At 38.5% G+C, this 13166-nt stretch overlaps 1 protein-coding gene across 2 annotated transcripts in view; it reads right to left on the bottom strand.

The window, feature by feature from the left end:
* Nucleotides 1-2207: 2207 nt before the first annotated feature.
* TES (testin LIM domain protein) overlaps nt 2208-13166 on the bottom strand; it is a 56085-nt gene continuing 45126 nt past the window's right edge. For both annotated transcript variants that reach the window (XM_027539588.1, XM_027539589.1), the window contains exons 5-7: nt 12248-12463; nt 11683-11841; nt 2208-3463 (exon numbers count right to left, since the gene is read on the bottom strand). In XM_027539588.1, coding sequence (XP_027395389.1) covers nt 3275-3463; nt 11683-11841; nt 12248-12463 — 564 coding nt within the window. In that variant the 3' untranslated portion in view covers nt 2208-3274. The remainder of the gene's footprint in view (nt 3464-11682; nt 11842-12247; nt 12464-13166) is intronic.

Below are 13166 nucleotides of genomic sequence, written 5' to 3'. Positions count from 1 at the left end.
AATAAGGATGATAAATGTATTACTTCAATATACTCCACCAACTGATGTGTCAAAAACTTTCGAACTTCCTGGGTCTCAGGAAAGAAATATCTCCCTTCTCTTTCTGCATCTAACATTGCTGTTCTCAAGTACTCACTGCTGAACAGGTGAGTAAGAGGGGAAAAGACATTTATTTTCTTACTGTCTGTGGTACCTTTATTGTGTGGTTCATATTCCAGTATCCTGTCCCTCCTGATCTAGTCCCTTTCAGGTTAAGGGTCTCTCAACTGCTAATTATCAATACATAGACATGTTAGTCAAATGCCTGCTATGCTGCTGCTGCTGCTAAGTCACTTCAGTCGTGTCCGACTCTGTGCGACCCCATAGACAGCAGCCCACCAGGCCCCACAGTCCCTGGGATTCTCCAGGCAAGAACACTGGAGTGGGTTGCCATTTCCTCCTCCAATTCATGAAAGTGAAAAGTGAAAGTGAAGGCGCTCAGTCGTGTCTGACTCTTAGCGACCCCATGGACTGCAGCCTAGCAGACTCCTCTGTCCATGGGCTCTTCCAGGCAAGAGTACTGGAGTGGGGTGCCACTGCCTTCTCAAAAAGGGGATAAGCTATATATTTGAAAAATATAATTTAAATGGGATTTGGATGATAGAAATTTCCACTTATTGACCCCATAGGAAGTAAGTAGGCCAAAAGGTTATTCTTCATATCTATTTTTGAAGGAAAAAAATGCACACATTCAGATAGAAATATTACTTTCTTATATTTTCCCCATTGCAAGGGAAGGATTTACTGCTGGCACCTGTATCAAGTAAGCCATTATTTAGAATTGAAGTCAATGCAGAATATAAAGTCATGACTATATAAAATGGGGTGACCATATCCTAAGTGCTAGAGAAAAAGAAAATCTTATAGAATCTAGTAACCATCTTACTCTCTTTTTAAGTACTTAAAGGGCAAAGTATTTGAAAACCCTTAAAAAAAAAAAAGTGTGATGAACAATGAAAATGGTGCACATTCTCTTGCATTACATTTCATTACAGATCATTCTATTGTATTACAAGGCCAAAGTAAAACTAAGTCAGGGGAATGAATCAAAAGAAAGGTTCTGTATTCCTCAGGCAAAGTAGTTTCTTCTTTCCGGAAATACCTAATATTCATGCAATCAGTATCTCAGGTAGTGAGAGATGGATTTAACCAAATTTCTTGAGTCTCTCCATCTCCAAAACAGCCTGCTTCAATCTCAGCTCCAGGAGAGAAGAGGCTGTGCAGGCAGACCTGTGAAGAGTAGTTCTGTTAACACGCAGAGAAATTGTTTCAGTTTATTCTCACTTAGCCATGTTTGGGAAAATTAAGCTGTTAAACCTCACAGAAAAAATGCAGTGGAAATACATCTTTTGCCATTTGAGACAAAGGTAAACGAGAGAAAGCATAAAGTGATACATACAGACAATGATGGATATCTGTGACATTAGCATTTAAAATTATATGTAGGATTAGATTACTTCTTGGATAAGGTGACGTGTTCAACTCACTTCTTCATGGCTGAGGAAAGCCTAACGCAGAGAGGGAACAGATGTGGACGTTGGTATGTTAGTGAGTGTGGAGTTAGGATGGGTGGGGGTGTGGGGTATAAAATTTAGGAGAAACACTATTAGCCAAACAAATATGAGCTCAAAAATAATCAAATTATCCTGGGTATGTGTCAGAGAAAAGTGCTACTTCTACTGTGACAAATACTTTAGACTGACGGGAAAAAAAAAAACAAACCCTCATAACCTGCTAATATTAGGAAGAACAAAGCTGCAACTATTCCACATTTGCTTCCTTTTTCACAATAGGCTGCTGTGAAAAAAAATTCATAGAAATCCAGAGTTGCAGTTTGAGTATAAGAGTTAATACTTCGTTAGACTTACCTGCAAAGAATGTAGCTTTCCTGATGTCAATTAAAATGACACTCTTTTTTCTGAAAGAAAAAACTCGTGCATGACTTGAAAACCAACTATTTAAATGCTTTCACTTATTATGAAGTTTCATAAAACTTATCCCTTCATCATAATGAAAAGTCTAGTTTCTGTTCTGTCAGGAAGTAGCCCTTATTTGTCAGGTTATTTTTTATCCTTGGAAACACTGCCCCCTGCTGTAACAAATGCTTAATTGCAGAAGGACTTTTTGGCTCTCAAATGAAAAAGATACAAAAAATAAAGGTATAATTATTAAAGTGAAAGAGACTTTATTTTGAATAGTAATACATATATCATTCATTCCATTTAATTTTCATAGTGCATAGGTTTGTATGGAAGTAGAAAAGGAAAAATAAACATTAGAAATACCTAAGGAAGGAAGTACACAGGCAAAGAAGACATTTGTTATATATCCACAAACAGTCATCATATCATAGGACAGTATCCATTAGAAAAGAATGGAAACCGTGCAAAAAGTCTATTCAAACCACAGAGCCAAGTGCAAAGAGTACAAGTTATAGTTTCTTGGATACAAAAAAGTATACATGTTCTTTGGATTGAAAATATAACATAAATGAGTGGCTTGCCAAAAATCATCTATAGAAGTAAAAAGTGTGGAAGCCACACGTGACAATAAAATATTCAAGGCCACAAATGGAGGTCATCAGCTTACAAAGAGGATAGTGAGAGGTAGAGCAGATTAAAAAAAAAATAGAGATATGCAGTAAAGCCATTTCTGCCTAAGTTAGGAAATAGCAAATGCATAGACATTAAAATGATAACGGTTCTTCATACTATGCTGCATTTCTATTTTCTCTGTCAAAAGAATTCACTGTGTATCACTACAAAATTCAGCGAATAAGATGAGGCAATAAAAGTACAGCCTTGGCATTAGGGCAAGTTTAATTTCCTTTTCATTTTATACAAGAAGGGAAACAGAATATAGAACATGAAATGCTCATCTTTCCATTCAAACACTAACTTTTAAGTGTTTCATATATATTGTGTTTGGCATGAAGAAGGTAGGAATATGAAGACATTAAACTCAAGCTTTCAACTCAGAAGATTTTACATCTGGAAAGCCAAAGAAAGGTAAAATTCTTTACCATTTTAAAAATTAAATGCTTAAAGCAGGTTTTAAAAATTGAGATGCAAAAATTTGGTTAGGAAAAACATCAAAGAAAGATACTGAACAAAATTTCCTGGTTTCCATTATAGTTTTTTTTTTTTTTTCCTTTTATTTTTCCAAATTGCATTTTACAGTAGAAATGCAGACCACTCTGGATAGCTAGGGCTCAATATTGCTTGGTGCTCTCCTCTTAGGACATCATCTTCTTACACTCCACGGAGCAGAAAACCATCCCTTCTACGGGCATGAACTTCTGCCCAATGAGACACTTGCTGCAGCAGGAGCACAGAAAGCACTCTGTGGACGCGTGCCAGCTAAAGTTGTTATAGGTCACTCGCTGCACTTCGGGATCAATGGCATTGTGGCATCCTTGACATACCTGTTAAGGCAGTTATACAAAGAAGAGAAGAGGATGAGAGATCAAACTGTGATGATAACATTTTCACGTTAGAACAAACAACGCATTTCTTTAGATGGCAAAATAAACCAAGAATGACAATCTTAAAGATACACAACTGAGAATGACCTTCTAGTTAACCTTCATAGTTATATGCGGAGCATGTGAGAAATAACAGGTGAAGTCCAAACAGCACTTGATGCTTCTAAGATAAGCCATGGGTGTTCAAGGCAGAAAGTCTTGAAGTTCCAAAGCAGTGTGTTGGGTTCCACTGTATCTATTAGATTGTATATTAGCAGTTATTTTTTTTAAGTTTTATGATTTTTCCTATATCACAAATGCTGGCAGGAACAATAGGAACTCTCACCCTTTGCTGGTGGGAATGCAAAATGTTTCAACTCGTGTGGAAGGCAGTTTGGCAGTTTCTTATAAGAAAACTAAGCGTACTTTAATTATATACTCCAGCAGTCACGCTCTTTGGTATTTATCTAAATGACTTGAAAACTTATGTCCACAAAGAAACCTGCACATGATGCTTTAATTGTAACTGCCAAAATCTGGAAGCAACCAGGATGTCCATCAGTGGGTAAATGGATAAAGAAACTATAATACATTCATACTCAAGTGAAGTCACTCAGTCATGTCTGACTCTTTGCAACCCCATGGACTGTAGCCTGCCAGGCTCCTCTGTCCATGGGATTTTCCAGGCAAGAATACTGGAGTGGGTTGCCATTTCCTTCTCCAGGGGATCTTCCCAACCCAGGGATCGAACCTGGGTCTCCCGCATTGTAGGCAGATGCTTTTACTGTCTGAGCCACCAGGGAAGTCTCCACATTCATACTACTCAGAGCTAAAAAGACATGAGCTATCAAGCCATGGAGGAAACTTAAATGCACATTACTAAGTGAAAGAAGCTAATGTGGAAAAGCTATATGCTATATGCTTGCAACTATATGACATTCTAGCAAAGGCAAAACTAGGGAGAAAATAAAAAGATCACTGGTTGCTAGGGGTATGGAGTAGGAGACAGGCAGCTTGAAGAGATGAACAGGCAGAGCACAGAGGGCGTATAGGCCAGTAAAAATATTCTGTATGATATTACAATGATGGATATATGCCATTTGTCCAAACCAGAGAATACACAACAAGAGTGAACTCTAAGCTAAACTATGGACTTTGGGTGATTATGATATATCCATGTAGATTCATCCTTGTTAAAAAACGCACCACTCTTGTGAGTGATGTTGATAATGCATAAGGCAATGCATGTGTGGGAGAAGGGAATATATGGGAAAAATCTCTGTAGTTCCCTCTTAATTTTGTTATAAACCTAAAACTGCTCTAAAAAATAGTCTTTTTTAAAGATTTTTTCCTCATTCACTAAAGCTCTGAAGTGATAATTTTACCAGTCTTACCTATGACATGTGAGATGATTAACACTACTAATTTCTAGACAGCAGTAAGTGAAAATCTGGAGAAGGGAATGGCAACCCACTCCAGTATTCGTGCCTGGAGAATCCCATGGACAGAGGAGCCTGGCGGGCTATGGTCCACGGGGTCGCAAAGAGTCGGACACGACTGAAGTGACTTAGCACACACAAGTGAAAACTATGTTCAAAATAATTCAGGACTCAATCAAAAATACTGACAGTGTTTGAGAATAATTAGTGTGCACTAAAAATATCTCTTCTGTCATGTTATAATTTATGTAAAATCAAATATCATGGAATATTAGCACTTATATTCAATATGCCATTCAGTATATATGTATGTTATGTACAGATAAATATGAGATACACACATCCACACCCGCAAACACACATAATTTTCTTCTTTAGCTGAACATGTTTAGCGAGAAAATAAATGAATAACTGGCATTATTACAGCAGAAGACAAAACTACCCAACTGAGAGCTCCAAAACATTAGATAGTTCATATGCCTTCTTGTTTATATGTGTTATGAATGAAACTGACTAATATTTTTCTTTTAAATATTTTATAACAAATGAAGAAACCAGTAAGATTGTCCAGCGTTACATAAAAGTGGCTAATCTTCTGCACTCTTGGTCTCTTAATGTGATTGTCAGGAATTCCTGTGTGATGAAGGTGGATGGGATGAGGAGGGTCACAGGTGTGTGACTGCCACTCACTGGGTGAATTGATTTAGCATGTGGTGCGAGGCCTTGGTACAGATATCCATTTCAGACCTGCAATATAGTAATGCTTTCTATATTTTTAGATAACTGCAAGGTTTCTAATTACAGAGACTGTAACTCCTTATTTCACAGTTTATGTCAACCCAGTCTTCCCTGAGAGGCAGGGGAGATCTTTGCATGATCAATCCTAAATACAACAAAAATGACTGTTTTGATTACAATGACTCCTAATCTGAAGCTGCACCATGCAAGCAATTGCTTTTGTATAAATTCATTTTTATAGCTTTGTAATTCATTTAGAATGTAGCTCTTTGTTGTTTTCACACTCAATTTTTTATTCCCCTGATTTTAGATCATGATCTACCCTCTGTATCTCAGCCCTTTAATAATATTTTTAGATCATTTTATAATCTTTCAAAACTCACGTATTCACTGCAATTTTAAAAAAGTGATAACTACTGTTCTATGTACAATTAAGGAAACTGTTTTGGTAAAAAGATTTAACATACTAAACAGCAGTAACAGGCAAATTTGGCCTTGGAGTACAGAATGAACCAGGGCAAAGGTTAATAGAGTTCTGCCAAGAGAACACACTGGTCATAGCAAACACCCTCTTCCAACAACACAAAAGAAGACTCTCCACATGGACATCACCAGATGGTCAACACCAAAATCAGATGGATTATATTCTTTGCAGCCAAAGATGGAGAAGCTCTATACAGTCAGCAAAAACAAGACTGGGAACTGACTGTGGCTCGGATCATGAACTCCTTGTTGCCAAATTCAGACTTAAATTGTAGAAAGTGGGGAAAACCACTAGACCATTCAGGTATGACCTAATTTAAATCCCTTATGACTATACAGTGGAAGTGAGAAATAGATTTAAGGGACTAGATCTGATAGACAGAGTGCCTGATGAACTATGGATGGAGGTTTGTGACATTGTACAGGAGACAGGAATCAAGACCATTCCCAAGAAAAAGAAATGCAAAAAAGCAAAATGGCTGTCTGAGGAGGCCTTACAAATAGCTCCTCAGTGATCAATGCAAAGAAACAGAGGAAAACAATAGAATGGGAAAGACTAGAGATCTCTTCAAGAAAATTAGAGATACCAAGGGAACATTTCATGCAAAGTGAAACTGAAGTAGCTCAGTCGTGTCCAACTCTTTGTGACCCCATGGAGTATAGCCTACCACACTCCTCTGTCCATGGGATTTTCTAGGCAAGAGTACTGGGGTCGGTTGCCATTTCCTTCTTCAGAAGATCTTCCTGACCCAGGGATCAAATCTGGGTCTCCCACATTGTAGGCAGATGCTTTACCATCTGAACCACCAGAGAAGCCTGCAAAGATGGGTTCAATAAAGGACAGAAAAGGTATGGACCTAACAGAAGAAGAAGATATTAAGAAGAGGTGGCAAGAATACACAGAACTATACAAAAAAGATCTTCATGACCCAGATAATCATAATGGTGTGATCACTCACACTCAACTAGAGCCAGACATCCTGGAATGTGAAGCCAAGTGGGCTTTAGGAAGCATCACTACAAACAAAGCTAGTGGAGGTGATGGAATTCCAGTTGAGCTATTTCAAATCCTGAATGATGCTGTGAAAGTGCTGCACTCAATATGCCAGCAAATTGGGAAAACTCAGAGTGGCCACAGGACTGGAAAAGGTCCGTTTTCATTCCAATCCCAAAGAAAGGCAATGCCAAAGAATGCTCAAACTACCGCACAATTGCACTCATCTCACATGCTAGTAAAGTAATGCTCAAAATTCTCCAAGCCAGGCTTCAGCAATATGTGAACCGTGAACTTCCAGATGTTCAAGCTGGTTTTAAAAAAGGCAGAGGAACCAGAGATCAAATTGCCAACATCCACTGGATCATGGAAAAGGCAAGAGAGTTCCAGAAAAACATCTATTTCTGCTTTATTGACTATGCCAAAGTCTTTGACTGTGTGGATCACAAGAAGCTGTGGAAAACTCTGAAAGAGAAGGGAATACCAGACCACCTGACCTGCCTCTTGAGAAACCTGTATGCAGGTCAGGAAGCACCAGTTAGAACTGGACATGGAACAACAGACTGGTTCCAAATAGGCAAAGGAGTCCGTCAAGGCTGTATATTGTCACCCTGCTTATTTAACTTCTATGCAGAGTACATCATGAGAAATGCTGGGCTGGAAGAAGCACAAGCTGGAATCAAGATTACCGGGAGAGATATCAATAACCTCAGATATGCAGATGATACCACCGTTATAGCAGAAAGTGAAGAACTAAAGCACCTCTTGATGAAAGTGAAAGAGGAGAGTGAAAAAGTTGGCTTAAAGCTCAACATTCAGAAAATGAAGATCATGGCATCTGGTCCCATCACTTCATGGGAAATAGATGGGGAAAGAGTGGAAACAGTAGCTGACTTTATTTTGGGGGGCTCCAAAATCACTGCAGATGGTGACTGCAGCCATGAAATTAAAAGACGCTTACTCCTTGGAAGGAAAGTTATGACCAACCTAGGCAGCATATTAAAAAGCAGAGACATTACTTTGCCAACAAAAGTTCGTCTAATCAAGGCTATGATTTTTCCAGTGGTCATGTATGGATGTGAGAGTTGGAGTATAAAGAAAGCTGAGAGTTGAAGAACGGATGCTTTTGAACTGTGGTGTTGGAGAAGACTCTTGAGAGTCCCTTGGATTGCAAGGAGATCCAACCAGTCCATCCTATAGGAGATCAGTCCTGGGTGTTCACTGGAAGGAGTGATGCTGAAGCTGAAACTCCAATACTTTGGCCACCTGATGCGAAGAGCTGACTCATATGAAAAGACCCTGATGCTGGGAAAGACTGAAGGCAGGAGGAGAAGGGGATGACAGAGGATGAGATGGTTGGATGGCATCACTGACTCAATGGATATGAGTTTGGGTAAACTCCGGGAGTTGGTGATGGACAGGGAGGCCTGGCGTGCTGCAGTTCATGGAGTCACAAAGAGTCGGACATGACTGAGTGACTGAACTGAAATAGCATAGAATGTAGGGTTTGTGGGCTTCAGAAAATTTATGTTTATTAATAATTTGATTGCCATTCATCCCTAAATCTGACGTGCCCCAGGTAAAAACTACCAATCCCTATCCCTGCTGCTGCTCCTAAATCGCTTCAGTTGTGTCCAACTCTCTGCAACCCCATAGATGGCAGCCCACCAGGCTCCCCCGTCCCTGGGTTTCTCTAGGCAAGAACACTGGAGTGGGTTGCCATTGCCTTCTCCGGATCCCTATCCCTAATTCTTCGTAAATCTGAAAGCTGCCCTGGTCTCAACTAAGGGTCTGGAGACTCCAGGACTGGTCAGGGAGCTGATGGACTTCATTCACCACTTTATGCTTGATATTTGATTATCCTGAATTCTTAATTAAAGCTAATAATCCAATATGTTATTATTTCCTTCAATTCCTACTTATTTTATTTGTATATACATTATAAAATTAAAAAATTGATAATGATGCTTGCTCTCTAGCAGGAGGGTCCTGTGAAATCTCAGAGATGTGAAATCTTGGGGTGGCCATTTGAGACTGGAATTCCAGAGACCATGCAGAGACAAACTAAGTGTATTTCCCATTCTTCCAGGTTAATTTTTTCTTCAGAAAAGTCCTTTTTTGAGTTGAGGTTTTCACTTTAGGTCTAAAAATAATTTATATTCTCACTCCTTTTTTTTTTCTTTTTAAAATTAAAAGATCTAAGCAGATCAATGCCCAGAACTAGACAATCTTCCAATTTTTATATCCTTTAGCATGCTGCTATCACCTAAGTTTTGTTCAGGCGATAAATATTCATTTTAGTATTAAGCACATGGCAACAGTGTATCTTATTGAGAAAGTACACCTTCTAAAATAAATCATGCTATATTATAAAGCTAAATAATTTAAGAGTTTCCTGCATTCTCTCTGTAGTTATTCCTCTCCAATAACTACTGCAACGGAATGGAGAGAAGCTTGTATTAATAACAAAGTAGCTTCATCTGTTAAAAGCTTTATTCTACAAACATGAGTGCCTCCTGTGTTGTTCTAGTGTTGAAAATAGTACAGAAAAGCAGCAGACAAAATCCCTGCCCTCATGGAGTTTACATTCTAGTCCTTGAGGCCAAGGTAACACACAATACAGTGAACTGCTTATTATGACAACCCTCTTCCGTAGAGAACTGTTGCAACTACATTCAAAGAAGCATTGTTTTTAAGCTAAATGATCTATTAGACTGCATAGTGATTCAACATCTTATTCTCAGATATAAGGAGGGTCCATGCTGACCCTCACAGAAAATGAGAAATGTTAAAACACAAGTCAGTCACTCAAATATTTCCTAAGTGCAGACATTGAGGGTATGGAAATAGAGGGAAGCTCTATGCTCCAGCTATTTACAGTCTGGTGGAAGAGACAGAGGTGTGATATTGACAATCACACATGTGGGTAAGTACACAAAGAACCCCAAGGGAACAGAGACATCCTGCCTAGCCAGAGAGAAAGGGGTAGAACAAGGGTAGGGAATCAGGAAAGGTGTTCTGAAAAAGTTAAGCTTAAACTGAGTCTGGAGGAGTGTGCATGCATAATCAGGTCAAACAGGAAGGGGATCCTCTGGCAACCCAGTGGTTAATACCTGGTGATTTTACTGCCAGGGGCCTGGGTTTGATCCCTGGTCAGGGAACTAAGATCCCACAAGCCACGTGGCACAGCCAAAAATAAATAAAAACAGAATAGGAAGATATATCAGACAAAGGAATGAGTGTTAGCAGAAGACAAAGAACAGTATAAACTACAAAATGCAGGTAGCTTGGGAAATGATATGATTTGGGTTAGATAACTAGTAGGGAAGACTGGCCTGCTGCAGTCCACAGGATCACAAAGAGTTGGACTCGACTGAACAACTAGTAAAAGTGGCTGGATAGGTAAGAAGGGGCTGGATCTATCAAGTAAAGGCTTAATGATCAGGTTTTCATTTTAGAAGGATTATCTTCCATCATTATGGAAGGTAGCTTTGAACAAGAAGAATGTTAGTGGGGAGGCCAAATTTGAGGTCGCTATAATAATCAATATGACAAAAAATAAAGCTCTGAAGTGGAATAGTTGTAACTGTGAGAACCTGAGATACATTGATGAGAAGAGTTGATAGAAAATGATGGCTGATGGATTATATCTGAAGGCAATGGGTAAATGTTGAAAATTGGCACTGACACCAAAACTTCTTAACCTTATTTTCATATTAATAATATCATACTTCTAGAACTATATAAATATGTCATTATATTCCTCAGCCAGGAGTCTCCTCTAGTTGATAGTTCAGGGAGATCTTTAGTACTTATTTACCTGTATATAAAGTAAACATCTATCCTTTTAATATTCCTGGATTATAAGTTTTACCATATATGGTCAACTCCTTATCTATCTCTGGGCCATCATGCAATAGAAGCTCTGTGTAAGCACAGTCGATTTTATACATATACACATATGTGTGTGTCTCTGTGTGTGTATACACATACATATATGTACTTCCACATGAAATATTTGAATGTTTGGCTTATGCAAATAAACACGCAAGTCAAATTTTGTTCTGAAATTTTGTTTCACATATATATTAATTCAGTGAGGGTTTAAGAAAGGGCACTGTACAATCTCCAGGTAGCAAAAACAAAGCCACAGTGCATGATCTGGTAACATGAACAGAAATTTATAAACATTCAAATAGAGCTAAGGCATATGAACAGTCTCTAAAAACCTTAATTTAAGTGAAAGCTCATCTGTATGATGAGAATCAATCAATCTTACTCCCATTAAGGAATTTTTTTGGCGGAGATTTGGTTATCAAGTAGCACTTTATAGTATAAACTGCATATACAGAGTCTTGAGGTGGTTCATCCTAGTCAACGCATGTACTGTTTTTGAATTACCGGATTTTAACACCGTATGGTAGAGTTCACCTGTTTCCTATTTGAGAGTAGTACTTTCTGTTTCTCCTTTGTAAGAGACCTAAATAAAGCAGGTCAAGGCTACTGAATCCCAAGGTGTCTCTTACCTCAGCATGGTTCTTCACATAACAGGGTTTGCACACAGGCTTGTCATTGACCATCACGTATATTTCCCCAGCTAGGATGTTGTCACAGTCAAAGCAGCAGAAGTGTTTCAGATGCCAGTTTTGGTTTTCTGCCTGGGTATACTCGTTACTGAATATCAGCTAGGAAGAGGATAAAAATAAGATCAATCATGTTTTTTCCTTTTTGCTTCAAATGACCAAGCTAGGTTCTTTAGACAACAGATTTAGATCCACAAGGAACATCAGTCTACTTTCGGGGGCTTGAAGTCTGAGGATAACCTAAAGTTTGAACTTGGATGATTACTTGGTTTAGTTCAAATCAATGTTTTAGGTATCTGGACAGTCTTCATTTGTCAACACAATTAACATGGGCATTCAGAATGACTGAAATGTTTTTTTCATTCAACTTCATTGGATGTAAATAAAGCACACGATACTGGCTTAATTCATTCTGCTCTCTCGCTAAGGGAGGCCTGGTTAGCATGGTGAGGGAACCACAGGAAGACGCAAAAGGGAGCCTGCATGCGGGTGGCCCTAAAGAACATACCTCATCACAGCCAGCACACCGGGGTTTCTCACTGTCACAGTAATGTCTGCCACAGTACAGCTTGCCATTCTTCCAGAAATAAATCATGTCGACCAGGAGTTCATGGCAGGTACTGCAGACGAAACAAGCTGGGTGCCACAGTTTATCGTATCCGGCCCTTTCAGCATAGATGGCTGGGTCTCCCTCCTTCATACTCAGTTTGCAGCAGTAGCAGGACTGAAAGGGAAACCAGCCAAAACAATCTAGTCATCCAAAACCGGTGCTTCTCATCAACAGTTTCAGAAGGAATTCACAGAAACCACTTCCAAGAGAAATAATTTCTACTGAAATTAGTAATTTGTCCATATAGGCAGTATGGTGTTAGTATATGTGAAAAGGAATCTCTTGGCTTTCTCTAGGTTCTCCAAATGTAATTCTTGCATCCAGTATGTAACAGAGCACTGTTTACTGAATCAAAGTTGCTTATGGAAAAAGGCTAATAGTAATTTTCACTTCAGTTTTAAGTAGTTCTCTCAAAAATGATTACCTTAAAACTTATTCTATCATTTTTTTTTTCTGTTTTAATACAGGACTAAGCCTGGTTGGTTGACATGCTAACAGGATCTATGAGAAATACATAACAGTAAGTTTAGTTCTTATTTTTGGTTCATCTGTGTTACAATTTTCTTCTACTTTCAAGGCATAAAAATGACTTCAATTTCCCTGTCTTAGGAGACATTTTTAAAAAGTATGATTGACTATATATCCACATGTTTAAGTTTGAATTTTATGCATGTTCACACGAGCAAAACCAAATTAACCTAAGCATATATTATTCTTATTTATGGGAAGAGAGAAACAATTAACACCAAAATTATGTTTAGAAACAGATTCTAGATTGTATGTTTTATTCCAGCATGACACCATGTTAACTGCTGTA

The sequence above is a fragment of the Bos indicus x Bos taurus genome, chromosome 4 (genome assembly GCF_003369695.1).
Source record: "Bos indicus x Bos taurus breed Angus x Brahman F1 hybrid chromosome 4, Bos_hybrid_MaternalHap_v2.0, whole genome shotgun sequence".
Taxonomy (NCBI): Eukaryota; Metazoa; Chordata; class Mammalia; order Artiodactyla; family Bovidae; genus Bos; species Bos indicus x Bos taurus.
Note: the sequence above shows the minus strand (reverse complement) of the source record. Positions and strands in the feature narration are given on the sequence as shown.